This window comes from Eptesicus fuscus, chromosome 22 (genome assembly GCF_027574615.1).
Source record: "Eptesicus fuscus isolate TK198812 chromosome 22, DD_ASM_mEF_20220401, whole genome shotgun sequence".
NCBI classification, from domain to species: Eukaryota; Metazoa; Chordata; class Mammalia; order Chiroptera; family Vespertilionidae; genus Eptesicus; species Eptesicus fuscus.
This window is the reverse complement of record NC_072494.1, coordinates 19,445,664-19,459,057: the sequence shown is the minus strand read 5'-3', so window position 1 is coordinate 19,459,057 and position 13,394 is coordinate 19,445,664. Positions and strand designations below refer to the sequence as shown.

The window sequence follows — 13,394 nt, the reverse complement described above, 5'->3', positions numbered from 1 at the left end:
ACAATAGGATCTATCTGTTCTTCTTTCACAATATCTCTTTATCCCATGCCCATTAATATTAATTCGCCTTAGTGAGGCCTCAGTCTTTTTCCTAAGATTGAATGCCGTCCATTCCACTTACTGCTACAAAATAAATCACATCTCTCATTGCTACGTTCATAAGCTTTCAGTGATACCCAATTGAATAAGGTTTTAAAATCCTGACTGTGGCATTCAGAGCTCTCTAATTTTTATCAATCTACCTTTGTAGATTTACTACCAAAACTGCTTAATCAAACCAGATTAGATCTATTCCTAGAACACAGCGATCCACCACACACACTGATCATTCTGAGCAATCAAAAGAGCACTTTCACAAGCTCACCACTCCATTAACCCCCAGCCTGTCTACCTGCGTCTGTGCCAGTAGAATCTGTGCTCCTTATGTGAGTGTGGATAAACTGTACTTGCACCTAAGGCCACCCTCTCTCCTCCTGTACTAATATCATCTTGTCAAGGCTGTCTTCCAGACTTGTTTCTTACCAGTTTTTCTTCTCTATTAGAGTATTTTTATCAGCATACAAATATACAATTATTCCTCTCATTGTAACACACTTTTGACACCATTTGCCATCCACCCACCACTCTGTTTCTCTATTTCTCTCCTTTTTATAGCACTCTCTTGAGCTCACTGTAGCCAGGCATTTATCTCTACCACTTAATTCAGTGTGCTTTTGTCAAGGTTACAAGTGACTTCCACATAGCTGACTCCATACATCAGCTCTTGATACTCAATTGTATTTTAACTACTAACAGCATCTAACATTGTTGTTTACTTTTTGCAACACTTTTTTCACTTGTATTCAGGCCACTACTCTCCTAGTTTCCTTCTTTCTTTATAGGATCCTCCTTCTCAATCTCTGTTGCTGGTTTCTCCTCCTCTCCATAGCTTCTAACCATTTTTCCCCCTAGCCTCTAATTTTTGGAGTGCTTCTAGAGTTTAATCCTTGTATCTCTTCTGTTTTCTATTTATACCTATTCCCTAGAATGTGCTTGAAATATTATTTAAAGTCTGAAGCCTACAGTTGTTTTTTTACAGATCTTAGCATTTCTGAAATTAGAATGCATTTGAACAAGCAATGACATGTGATAACTTAATTAGCAATCTTCTTTTAATTTTGGGGTCACATAAAATCCTGGTTTGTGGTGTTACAATTGATGGTATTTTAGGATCTATGAAACATAATATCTCCAGCCCACACCTTCTTCCAGAATTCTTTTTTATATCTACCTGCCTGCTCAATATCCAACCTCTCTATTTGACTATCAGATAGGAATTTCGAACTTAATCAGTTGAAAAGTGAGTTCCAAGCTTCCGCCCCACCCTCATTCCAGTTAGTGGCAATTCTGGTCTTCCATTTCCTCAGTCTAAAGGCCTTGGTGATATCATCTTCAAGTTATCTTTCTTTCATAAGGTACATCTGCTCCATCAGCATGTCCTGTAAAATCCATTTAGAATCCACCTACTTATCACTTTCACTTCTAACACCCTTATCTCTCTTCCTGGACTAGAGAAGAGCCTCCTGTTGTCTGTCTTGTTTGAGCATAGGCGCCAAGGTGATTCTGTTACCCCTCTGCTCAAAATTCTTCAGGGCCTTCGTCAGTCAATAAAAGCCAAAATCTTTTCTATGACTTACCAGGTCTCCCAAGATCTGGTCTTCTTTACCTTTCTCTTCGTCTCTCCCCTTTTCCATCCAACTTACTTCTCTCCGGTTTCAGCTCCACATACAGGCCAGGCGTATTCTCACAGCGGCTTTGCACTGCCTCTTCCTTCTTCCTAGAATATTTTTCTCCTAGTATATCAACCTTTCTTTCAGGTCTTTGGTTAAATATAACCTTGTCAAGCATGCCTTCTCAGGCTACCCTGTCTGAAATTTTACACGTACCTGTACCCGTCTCACTCCCCCTCCTTTACTCTACTTATTCAATTCATTATTATCAAAATACTTTTGTATTTTGGTTATTCATCTTATCTATTGTCTGGCTCCTCTCCTTGAACACAACAGGGATTTTTGTTTGGTTGCCACTGCTTCCCCAGCAATGAGAACAATCCCTGGGAATTAGAAGTTCAAAAAAAAAAATACTTTTTGTGTGTGACTATTCTCTTTACCTTCTCTGTTATCTTCATCCTTTTGTTGTTAAAATTCCCTGTGCCCTTAAAAGCCTAGTTTAGATGCCATCACCTAAATCTTTCAGAATGTCTCCCAACAGAAGTCATATCTGCATCTGTGTTCTCATTTTATATTTCTTTTAAAAATATTTTATATTAAGCCCTGTGGTTAATTTTTCCTTTATAAAATCTCAATGCTGGCCCTGGACAAATAACTTACTAAATGAAGAGGATGTATAGTAAAGTTGCTTTATATATTAGCTCTTCTATGAAACTTTAAAAATATTCTGTTTACCAATACTTGATTTATACAAAATTTCAAAATAGTCATTACAAATTAAGTTGCCTGTAGACAATCCACAGTTAAGTCTTGTTTGGTACACACAGTGTTGGCCTGCAAATATTCCAAATTTTTTAGATACCAACACATAAAAACTGGGTAATTTTACATAAAAAAATCTCAAATTTCACCTTTCCCTGGGAAACTGTGGTGTATCTGGCAGGGCCAGCCTTGCATTTTCACATAACAACCATCAGCTAAGGTTTAATAGTAACTGTGACTTTAGATGTGAAACATACTCTCCATTTCAACACAGTTCCTGCCTTTTTCTGTTGTCATCTCCAAAATTAAGCATCTGTTGACAGTTGCCATTTATCGTCTGGCCTACTTAATTCCCTTATGTTACCTTCCTTGTTCCTATAGCTATTTTAGTTTACAGCCCCAGATTTAGAAGAATATATCTGTTTCTTTACAATGATGTTTAGGAGAACAAGCTATTATTACCTGAAGCTTAAGTTGATTTCACTGAAGAGCTGACACATCTCCTTTATTAATTTAATATTGAGCAAAACATTGGATAACATTGTTTAAAAAATTGATTTTTATTTGTTGTGTAGATGCTCCTCCTCCTACTTGGGAACAGCTAGAAAATGGATTGGTTGCTGTGCGTACAGTGGTACATGGGCTGGTTGATTACATCCAGAACCACAGTAAGAAAGGAGCGGATCAACAGCAGGTAAGACACAGCCAGTGAAGTAACATGAGCATTTTAAAGCTCTGACTGTAGAAATGATACACTAAGTTAGTGTGGTTAGCAGCCAGTTTCCTGGATTAGCCTAGTAATTTTATGTGACAACATTGAATGAAATAATGTACTGGACTCACTGTTCACATTGGATATAGCAGCATTTGATTCTGTGCTAAAGTTTATTCAATTTAAATTCAATTATTCTCTTTGGTTACTATTACATCTCTGTTGGACAACAGGTTTCACTTTTTAGTGCTAATGCTACATCTCTCCAGTACTGTTCACACATTTGTAAATGCTTTTTCTATATTAGTATTTTAACATTTTTCATTCATAATATCTGTTATGCCATTGGGCCAAATTTTCCTCAAATATTTTAAAATGAAATTTATGGCACTAAAATATAATAGATCATGTGGCTAGAGTTTTTCATTTTAATCCCCAGAATTTTGTTTTGTTCTTACGTTTTATGTTAGGTTCACTAGATCTTTTATTCTTCAGTAATAAACTTGAAAAATTAAAACTTTGGTTTTAATTCATCTGGCTCAGGTTAATACTAACAATAATGATTTACTATTCTTACCTTCTTTGGAAGATAAATGTTAAAACTGTCCCAAGTAGAATAATATGGATATACTTATCATAATCAATTTAAGAACAGATCAGAGCTTTATGTTTGATTCAGAAATAAAAGAAATTAAAACCTCTTTTTAACTCCCTATTCCCTTAGACATGAAGAATGTAACAAAAATAGTAAGAATAACGTTGAAATTCTGCTAGTAGGTGATAAAATACATTAAATATCATTTTGCTTAGTATTGTATTTGGTATTAACTCCCAGATCTGTTGCCCTGCCTTATCACTGAGTTGTAAATAATGTTTCCTTTGTACCTTTGGAGATATGTTAAGTCTTTGATATAGTCTGTACGTCAAGAATTGGTTACAGAATATTTTTCAGTTATAGGGCCTATTATAGATTTTGTGGTATGTTATAAAGAAACATAATTATAAGTATACTATCCTACACATTGTTAAAAACAAATATTAGAACACAGTTTAAACATTTGAAAGTCCTAAACTATTGAAGTGGTCTGCAAACTGTGGCTCGCGAACCACATGCAGCTCTTTGGCCTCTGAGTGTTCTAACGCCACTTCTTCAAAATAGACTTGCCCAGGCCAAAAACTGACTTCTGTGCATGGGCCACAAAGTTTCAATCACACTGTATGTGCGCGCCTGCACGTGGTATTTTGTGGAAGAGCCACACTCAAGGGGGCCAAAGAGCCGCATGTGGCTCGCGAGCTGTGGTTTGCTGACCACTGGTTTAGGACTTTCATTACAAACCTAGAAAGAAGATCATAGTGCTCCCTTGAGACTTAATCAAGAATTTATGTGATGGTGCATGTTTCAGAACATATCAGAAAATTTGGCTACATTCTTTTTAATTAACTTACTTATTTTGGGACCCTGAGACTTCAGACAAAGTGATTTTCCAGCACTTTTGCTCACGGTAGGCTAAGTGTGTGAATCAATCTGAATTGTTTAGATTACCAAGATCCTAAAATGGCAGTGAAAAATTTCCATCTGTTTTTAATGTCTAATGTTTCGATTTTGGTGTTAGCCTCCACAGCATAGCAAATATAAGACATACATGTGTCGAGATATGAAGCAGAGAGGAGGATGCCCTCGTGGGGCCAGCTGTACATTTGCACACTCCCAGGAGGAACTGGAAAAGTAAGTGAGAAAGGCATTAGACTCAGCCTTCTAATAGATAAGGTTGAATTATTAAGTAGAATAACTTTCTGCCATCGAGAAATACAAGAGGAGTCGGTGCATTCTCTTTAATGAACAGGAAATGTTTAGAAAGTAATGCAGAATTTTAAAAAGAAAACTGAATCAGTTTTTTCAGCTTGCTTTATATCGTGCCTAAAGATAGGAAACTATTTATGGTTAACCAAATCTAGAAGTGAGTCATTATAACTATCAAAAAAATGAAAGTTCTAAGAATTTTCATCAGTTTTAACTGACTTTAACTAATTGAATAGTGCATTACCAATGGAAAAATTGGCTCTTTGCTCTATTAAAGGAATTATTTTATTTCTAGGTTCAATTTCACAGGTTTAATTTCAATTTCAAGGATCAGATAATTCCAATGATGTTAAAATTTCCAGCACATAATAGAAAGAAAAACCTTTTAATTTTTTTTATAAAACCAGTAATACTAACTTTGACAAACAGCACAATTAAACTACAAATTTATCTTGTATGTTAATATTTCTTAAGTCTCAAATATTAAAATTAGAATTCAGTAATACATTAAAATAGATGCCATGGCTAACTACAAAGGTAGCATGATATTAGTTACTAAGGTTAGAGAAGAAATACCTTGTGGTCATATACAAAGATTCCAAAAGGCATTTGAATAAAACCCAATGTCCATAATAGATCAAAATCCCTTATCAGGACAATAATAACATATACAAAAACCAGCATGAGAGTATCATACTTAATTAGTATAATTAATTATAACTAATTAGATGTAGTCTCATTTAAATTAAGAGTAAAGCAAAATTTTCTACTAGCAAGACTGTTACTTAATGTTCTGGAAGTAGTAACAAATGTATGTAAGAATAATATAGACTTAAAATGATTACATGGAGCAATTCAAGAAAACTACTGGAAGCTAAAGAAACAAGTTTAGTAAGGTGGCAATTCAGAAAAAATTTTAAAATGACTTGCTGTCATATAAACCAGTAAAGTGAAATTAAGGATTCCTTTTGCATTAATAACAACAAAAAGACAAATATCAAGTAATAAAGTAATAAGAAATATTCAGTATCTATATTAATTGAATTAGTAGACTAGCTAGGAACATAAAGGAAGAATTGATAAATGAAAGAATACTATATTTTTAGGTAAGACTGGGCATTATAAAGGTTTTGTTGTGTTTTAAACAGTAATATGCAAATAGCCAAGAAAATTCTGAAAAAAAGGAACTAAATCAGTAACTATTAGCCAGTATTATGAGCTAAAATGAATATAAATGCTATGGTGTGAGCATAGAAATAGATAGATCAATGAAATATAATAGAAAATCTAGAAGGAGTTCCAGATACATGGGCATATGTGCCAAAGGAGGCATCCTATCTAATAAAAGAGTAATATACAAATTGACTGTACTTCCGCTATACCCACAAGCCACACCCACCAGCCAATCAGGAGTGAATACGCAAATAAACCCAACCAAGATGGCTGCGGCCACGGAGAGCAGGAGGGAGGCTTGGGTTTCCCCAGCGATGGAGGAAGCCAAGCTTTCCACCTGCGCTTGCCGGCCTAAGCCTCCACTCAATGCTACAAAGTTTCAATGATAGAAGATAAATAAATCCCAACAAAAATGGCGGCAGCCATGGAGCTGGAGAGAGCAGGAGGCTAGGGTTGCCCCCGGCGATGGAGGAAGCCAAGCTTCTGCAGCCCTGGCTGGTCTAGGCTTCCACTCCAGGCTACAAAGTTTCAATTATAGAAGATCAATAAATCCCAACAGAAATGGCTGCCGCCACGGAGCGAGCAGAAGGCTTGGCTCCGCTCCAGGCTACAAAATTTCAATTATAGAAGATAAATAAATTCCAGATACCAGGGCCTCCGCTTGGGTCGCCGGGGGGCATGGCCGGCTTGCAAACCACCATAGGCCCCCTGCCCAGGCTGCCCCACGCCCCAAGGGAACCCCCACCTTGATTCGGGACACCCTTCTGGGCCACCCTTCCGGGCAAACCAGCTGGCCCCCACCCATGCACCAAGCCTCTATCCTATCTAATGAAAGAGTAATATGCAGATTGACCATCACTCCAACACACAAGATGGCTGTTCCCATGTGGTCAAAGATTCTGCCCCCATGTGGACACAAGATGGCCACCACAAGATGGCCAGCAGGGGAGGGCAGTTGGGAAGGACCAGGCCTGCAAGGGAGGGCAGTTGGGGGTGATCAAGCCTCCAGGGGAGGGCAGTTAGGGGGTGACCAGGCCGGCAGAGGAGGGAAGTTGGGGGTGACCGGGCCTGCAGGGAAGGGCAGTAGGGGGGGACCAGGCCTGCAGGGGAGGCAGTTAGGGGTGACCAGGCCTGCAGGGGAGGGCAGTTAGGGGCAAACAGGCTGGCAGGGGAGCAGTTAGGCATCGATCAGGCTGGCAGGGGAGCAGTTAGGTATCAATCAGGCTGGCAGGGGAGTGGTTAGGGGGTGATCAGGCTGGCAGGCAGAAGCGGTTAGGTGGAATCAGGAAGGCAGGCAGGTGAGCAGTTGGAAGCCAGCAGTCCTGGATTGTGAGAGGGGTCTCAGATTGGAGAGGGTGCAGGCTGGGCTCAGGGACACCTTCCCTCCCCCCCCATGCACGAATTTCGTGTACCAGGCCTCTAGTTTTATATCAATAATAAAAAAAGATGATGAAATAACTGCTATCCGTTTGGAAAAATAATTACAGCTGGTTCTTATCTTTATACCAAAATGAATTACCAATGTATCCGAGATTTAAATATTTAAGAAGGAAACCATAGAGTACTTAGAGATTTTTGTTGTTGTTACATAATTTTATAGTAGGAAAGGATTTTGGAAGCATGACAACCTAGCATCCATAAAGAAGATGATTTATAAATTTGATTATATAAAAATTAAAAACTAAGATATGTCCTAAACACCACAATTGAAAGAAAAAAGATTAGTGGGGAAATGATATACAAGGGCTGATAATCCCTAACCTAGAATGAACTCCTATAAATCTGTAAGAATGTAGAACCAGTGGAAAGATGGAATATGAAGATAAATGAGCAAAGCAGAAGAATACTCATTGCCAATAAATGTGTGAAACTCTGTTCAACTTCACTAATTGCTAAAGAATGCAAATAAAAACAAAACTTGGTATTTTTGAACTATCATTTAACAAAGATTGATACTACCCAGTGTTTGATGACATACTGAAAAAAGACTTTATCAGTAGGAGCAATAATAGTTTTGGAGCATTAAAACAGTTTCTAGCCCTAACTGGTTTGGCTCAGTGGATAGAGCATCTGCCTGCGGACTGAAAGGTCCCAGGTTCGACTCCAGTCAAGGGCATGTACCTTGGTTGTGGGCACATCCCCAGTAGGAGGTATGCAGGAGGCAGCTGATCGATGTTTCTCTCATCGATGTTTTTAACTCTCTACCTCTTTTCCTACCTCTCGGTAATAAATCAATAAAATATATTTAAAAACAAACAAACAGTTTCTAATGTGCATACATGAGACTTAGCAAGTCTGCTTCCAGTTACTCACACAAGGGTGCAAATACATGTATATAATTATCCATTACTACATTGTTTTACCAGCAAAAAAAGTTAGGAGTAACTTAAAATGTACTGACTTAAAGGAATAGCCAGGATTATAAAGTGGAGAAAACAATTACTAAGCAGTCATATATGATCCTGTTTCTGTAAACAGTAATCTTATGTACATATGAATATTAAGGCAAGATATAAAGGGAAAATCTGATGATTATATACCAAATTGTTATCAGTGGTTACCCCTGATGGGTAGATTACCCCCGCCCCCCCGAAATTTGTCAGATATGGGAAACATTTGAAAAAATAGCATTACTCTGTTGGGGGTTTGTGTTTGAAAATTTTTTAAATGCACTAGATAGTTGTAAATAGATTTGCTTTCATTGTTGAGGACCAAGGATACTGGAGTTTGATGACTTAATTTTTTCCTGTGGTTAGATTTAGAATCTACAAGCCTTTTATACCTCAGCGTCTGTTTTAAATTTAGGCATTATTCTACATGATTTCCATTAAGCCAATTTGAAATAATTTCAGTTCTGCATAGGCACACTTATAATCAGCATCAGATCTGATACAAATTACAATTCTTGATTATTTAAATAATTTAATGGAATAAATAGTAAATTTTTCTCAGTGCACACTGGCCTTTTGTTTTATTCTTAATTTATAATATAGGCTCACTATCCCAAAGCATTTGAGGATAAAATTTTTCAGAACACTGTCCTTTAAAGCTTTTTCTACCCTCTCCTCCAATAAGTTTTAGAAATAGAAATTTCAATGAAAATAACAGTTATATTAATACAAATATTAATTAGCATAATTTTCTTAAATTTTTAAAAATTGATTTCAGAGAGGAAGGGAGAGGGAGAGAGAGATAGAAACATCAATGATGAGAGAGAATCATTGATTGGCTGCCTCCTGCACACCCTCCTACTGGGAATCGAGCCCGCAACCCGGACATGTGCCCTGACTGGGAATCGAACCATGACCTCCTAGTTCAGTGGTTGGCAAACTGCGGCTCGCGAGCCACATGTAGCTCGCAAGCCGCAGTTTGCCGACCACTGTCTTAGTTCATAGGTCGACACTCAACCACTGACCCACACTAGCTAGGCTTAATTAGCATGATTTGTAATGTTACAAATATTATGAGGAATTTTATACTTAATCAGTGTGTCTTGCTTGAGATTTTATACAGGCCTATAATTTTCTTTCTTTGTATTGTCTTTATCTGGTTTTTGGAATTAGGATAATATTGGCCTCATAAAATGAGCTTGGATATATCCACATATGCACATTCTCAAGTTTATAGCTAAAGCCAATGTTTGAAGAGAATTTCTAGAAAACAATGTGCTTAGAATCTTTTAACTTTTGTATCTGTTTCTTAAATGCATTTTGTTTTGCTTTTGTAATTTTGATTTTGGTGTATGCCTTTGCTCTTTACATAGATTTCGCAAAATGAACAAACGCCTGGGTCCCAGAAGACCCCTGAGTGCCTCTATGGGTCAGCTTAATGAGGTGGGCCTGCCTTCAGCAGCTATCCTTCCTGACGAAGGTGCGGTGGATCTGCCGAACAGAAAACCCCCTGCTCTGCCCAATGGGATTGTGTCAGCAGGGAACACAGTAACGCAGCTGATTCCACGAGGAACAGACCCCAGCTACGATTCTACTCTGAAATCAGGAAAGATGGATCATCTGAGCAGCAGCGCCCCTGGATCCCCTCCTGACCTGTACGTCATTTTCATAACTTATATTTTAAAATTTCTTCTTTATAAATACGAAGTAGAGGAAAAGAAGAATAATCAATGTTTTAAAACCAAATTTTTGGCCATTTTGTTGTTTTTTATTTCTATTTCTTATGTTAATTGATTTTTAAGAAAGCATAGGTGAAATAAGATCAAATTTTATACATTTTGTAGAAGGTATGACTATCGGAAGAAAACAGTTTCCCAGTTTTGTGGCAATTTTTTTTTACATTTAACAATTTATGTACATTTCAAGACCTTAAGCTTGACTTGCAGAATTTTATTCCCATAGGCTAGAAACTGTCCCCAAGAGTATCCCACATCCTGTACCTCCAAGGGGGCCATCAGACCTGCCTCCTATGCCTGTCACTAAGCCAATGCAGATGGTACCGCGGGGTTCGCAGTTATATCCTGCCCAGCAGGCAGACGTGTATTATCAGGATCCTCGAGGAGCCGCTCCACCATTTGAACCAGCACCTTATCAGCAGGGTAATGATCTTTCCTTTATTGCGCTCACTTTTCTTAGGAGTTGTGGGAACGATTCCAGGTAAGAATGATCGTATTTGCAGTAGCCTCCTTAAGATAAGTGTATTTTTTAGTACTTTGGAAAAAAACAGATTTTATGATCAGCTAAATAGTATAAAATAAGTGAAGTAACAAAGCTATAAAAGAAAATTGCCTTAACTACTAAAAGCAGTTGTACGTTAAATATGTTCATACACAGGGGTTGGAAAAAGTAGGTTTACAGTTGTTATACAAATAAATAATACAATGATTAATAATAATATAAGAATAAAGTGTTTCGTGTACTCACAACTGTGTACCTATTTTTGCCCAGCCCTATATTTATGGAAATAACTAGTCACCCAAGTTAACAATGGAAATTTGCTAAGGCAGTATATATTATCCTGACCAAAATTTTCTTCAAACATGAAAAAAGAATTTATTATTACAATGCGTATAAATTAAATACAGTATATTTTTCTTCCTTTCAGTTATCATCAACTATTTTTCTGGGGCCTGTAGTGTATATGAAAAGGCAGCATACATGCCCTAGCTATAGGGTTTGACTCAGTGGATAGAGCATTGGCCTGTGGACTGAGGGGTCCCAGTTTCGATTTCGGTCAAGGGTACATGCCTGGGTTGCAGGCTGGGTCCCTGGTAGGGGGCGTGCAGGAGGCAGCCGATCAGTGACTCTCATCATTGTTGTTTCTATCTCTCTCCCTCTCCCTTCCTCTCTGAAAGCAATAAAAATATATTAAATTTTTTTTTAAAAGAAAAAGGCAGCATATATATAGTTTATAGTATAGAATCAATATTAGTTACGAATAGAAAACTGTGGCCCGGCCGGCGTGGCTTAGTGGTTGAACATCAACCTGTGAACCAGGGGGTCTCGATTCGATTCCTGGTCAGGGCACATGCCCAGGTTGCCGGCTCGATCCCCAGAGTGGAGCGTGCAGGAGGCAGCTGATCAATGATTCTCTCTCTTCGTTGATGTTTTTATCTCTTTCTCCCTCTCCCTTCCTTTCTTAAATCAATAAAAATATAAAAAATTAAAAAATAGAAAACTGTGCCTGACTGGTGTAACCCAGTGGTTGAGTGTCAGGTTGAACCAGGAAGTCACCAGTTCAATTTCAGGTTTCAGACTCCATCCCATGAATGTTTATGTTTCCCAGTAAATATAATAGTTTACACTATACTATAGTCTATTGATATGTGCAATAGCATTATGTCTAAAAATATGCATACCTTTATTTAAAAAAACTGTTGGTAAAATCATCTGGGCCTGTTGGAAAAATGGCACCGATAGACTCGCTTCTCATAGGGTTGCCATAAACCTTCAATTTGTAAATAGTATAGTGCTATTTTTTTTTAACAGCTTATTCTGTGTGTTTTGTTTTTTATTTGAATTTTTTTAATAGTGCTGTTATTTTTAAATGGGGATAGATTAATTAAAGGTGTTTTCCATTGCCTTTTCCCAAGGCTGTCTCAATTGTGAATCAGAATTGTCTTCTCTACTTTCTAAAGGATAGTTTTAAATTGGTACAGCATTATTAATATATATGAAAATATGATAAAAATTGGTTTGTATCTTTCTTTTGACCATCCATTGTCGGAAAAACCCAACTACTTTTGTTGAAGTGACCTTAAATACAGTGTACCAGTTAGGGTTCAATAGTTAGCAGAAAGAGGTTCAATGCATGAAGTTAGGTGTTTATAAAATCAGTGGAAAGTGCTGGAAAAGCAGGTTTAAGCTAGGCCTGCAGGAATAAGTCCCAGAACTAGCTGCTGAAAGAACCTGTTTTAGTGAAGAAGCAGTAAAAATTGGAACCATATATCCTTAACTGCTAGCTCCAGAATCACATCACTTGAGGCAAAAGTCTGGAAATTGGGAAGCTGCTAGGTTTGCACCAGATCTCCTTCCAGCTAACACAGTGGCACATTCAGAACTCATGCAAATGAGTGATTTGTGCAACCTGAGCTTCAGGGAAATGTAGTTTTTTGCTTCCCAATGTTTGTATTGTGTTAAGGCACATCTGAAAGACCGTCAAACAATTAAGAGAGCCAACCTATAATTGTAGATTCTAAATTAGTTTTTTTTCAGGTCAATTTGTCACTTTTAAGGACAATTTTTAAATGTTATTTTTCATAAAGTTAACCTGAGTACATAGCAGAGGGGAAATATCTAAAGAAATGAGTTGATTAGTAATTATTTATTGTTGAAATATTTTAATGGACAAAGTCTTATATAGAAAATTAGATTAGCTCATTGTTGCTCTGGTTGCTCTTCTGTAACATACAGGTGTGTACTACACTGCGCCACAGTGTGTGTCCCGCTTTGTCCGACCTCCACCATCTGCTCCTGAGCCCGGTCCTCCCTACTTGGATCATTACCCACCCTACCTCCAAGATCGTGTTGTAAACTCTCAATATGGCACACAGCCACAACAGTACCCACCTATGTACCCGCCACACTATGATGGCCGTCGAATATACCCTGCTCAGTCTTATCCAAGAGAGGAGATTTTCCGAGACAGTCCTATACCTATTGATATTCCACCTGCAGCAGTACCATCCTATGTACCAGAATCCAGAGAAAGATACCAACAGGTGGAGGGTTACTACCCAGTGGCTCCTCATCCAACTCAGATCAGACCTTCGTACATCAGAGTATGC

The 13,394-nt window shown here is 37.8% G+C and overlaps 1 protein-coding gene across 2 annotated transcripts in view; it reads left to right on the top strand.

The window, feature by feature from the left end:
- Nucleotides 1-13,394, top strand: part of RC3H1 (ring finger and CCCH-type domains 1) — a 42,920-nt gene that overhangs the window by 9,850 nt on the left and 19,676 nt on the right. For both annotated transcript variants that reach the window (XM_008145871.3, XM_008145870.3), the window contains exons 7-11: nt 3,047-3,165; nt 4,797-4,909; nt 9,921-10,202; nt 10,510-10,706; nt 13,021-13,388. In XM_008145871.3, coding sequence (XP_008144093.1) covers nt 3,047-3,165; nt 4,797-4,909; nt 9,921-10,202; nt 10,510-10,706; nt 13,021-13,388 — 1,079 coding nt within the window. The remainder of the gene's footprint in view (nt 1-3,046; nt 3,166-4,796; nt 4,910-9,920; nt 10,203-10,509; nt 10,707-13,020; nt 13,389-13,394) is intronic.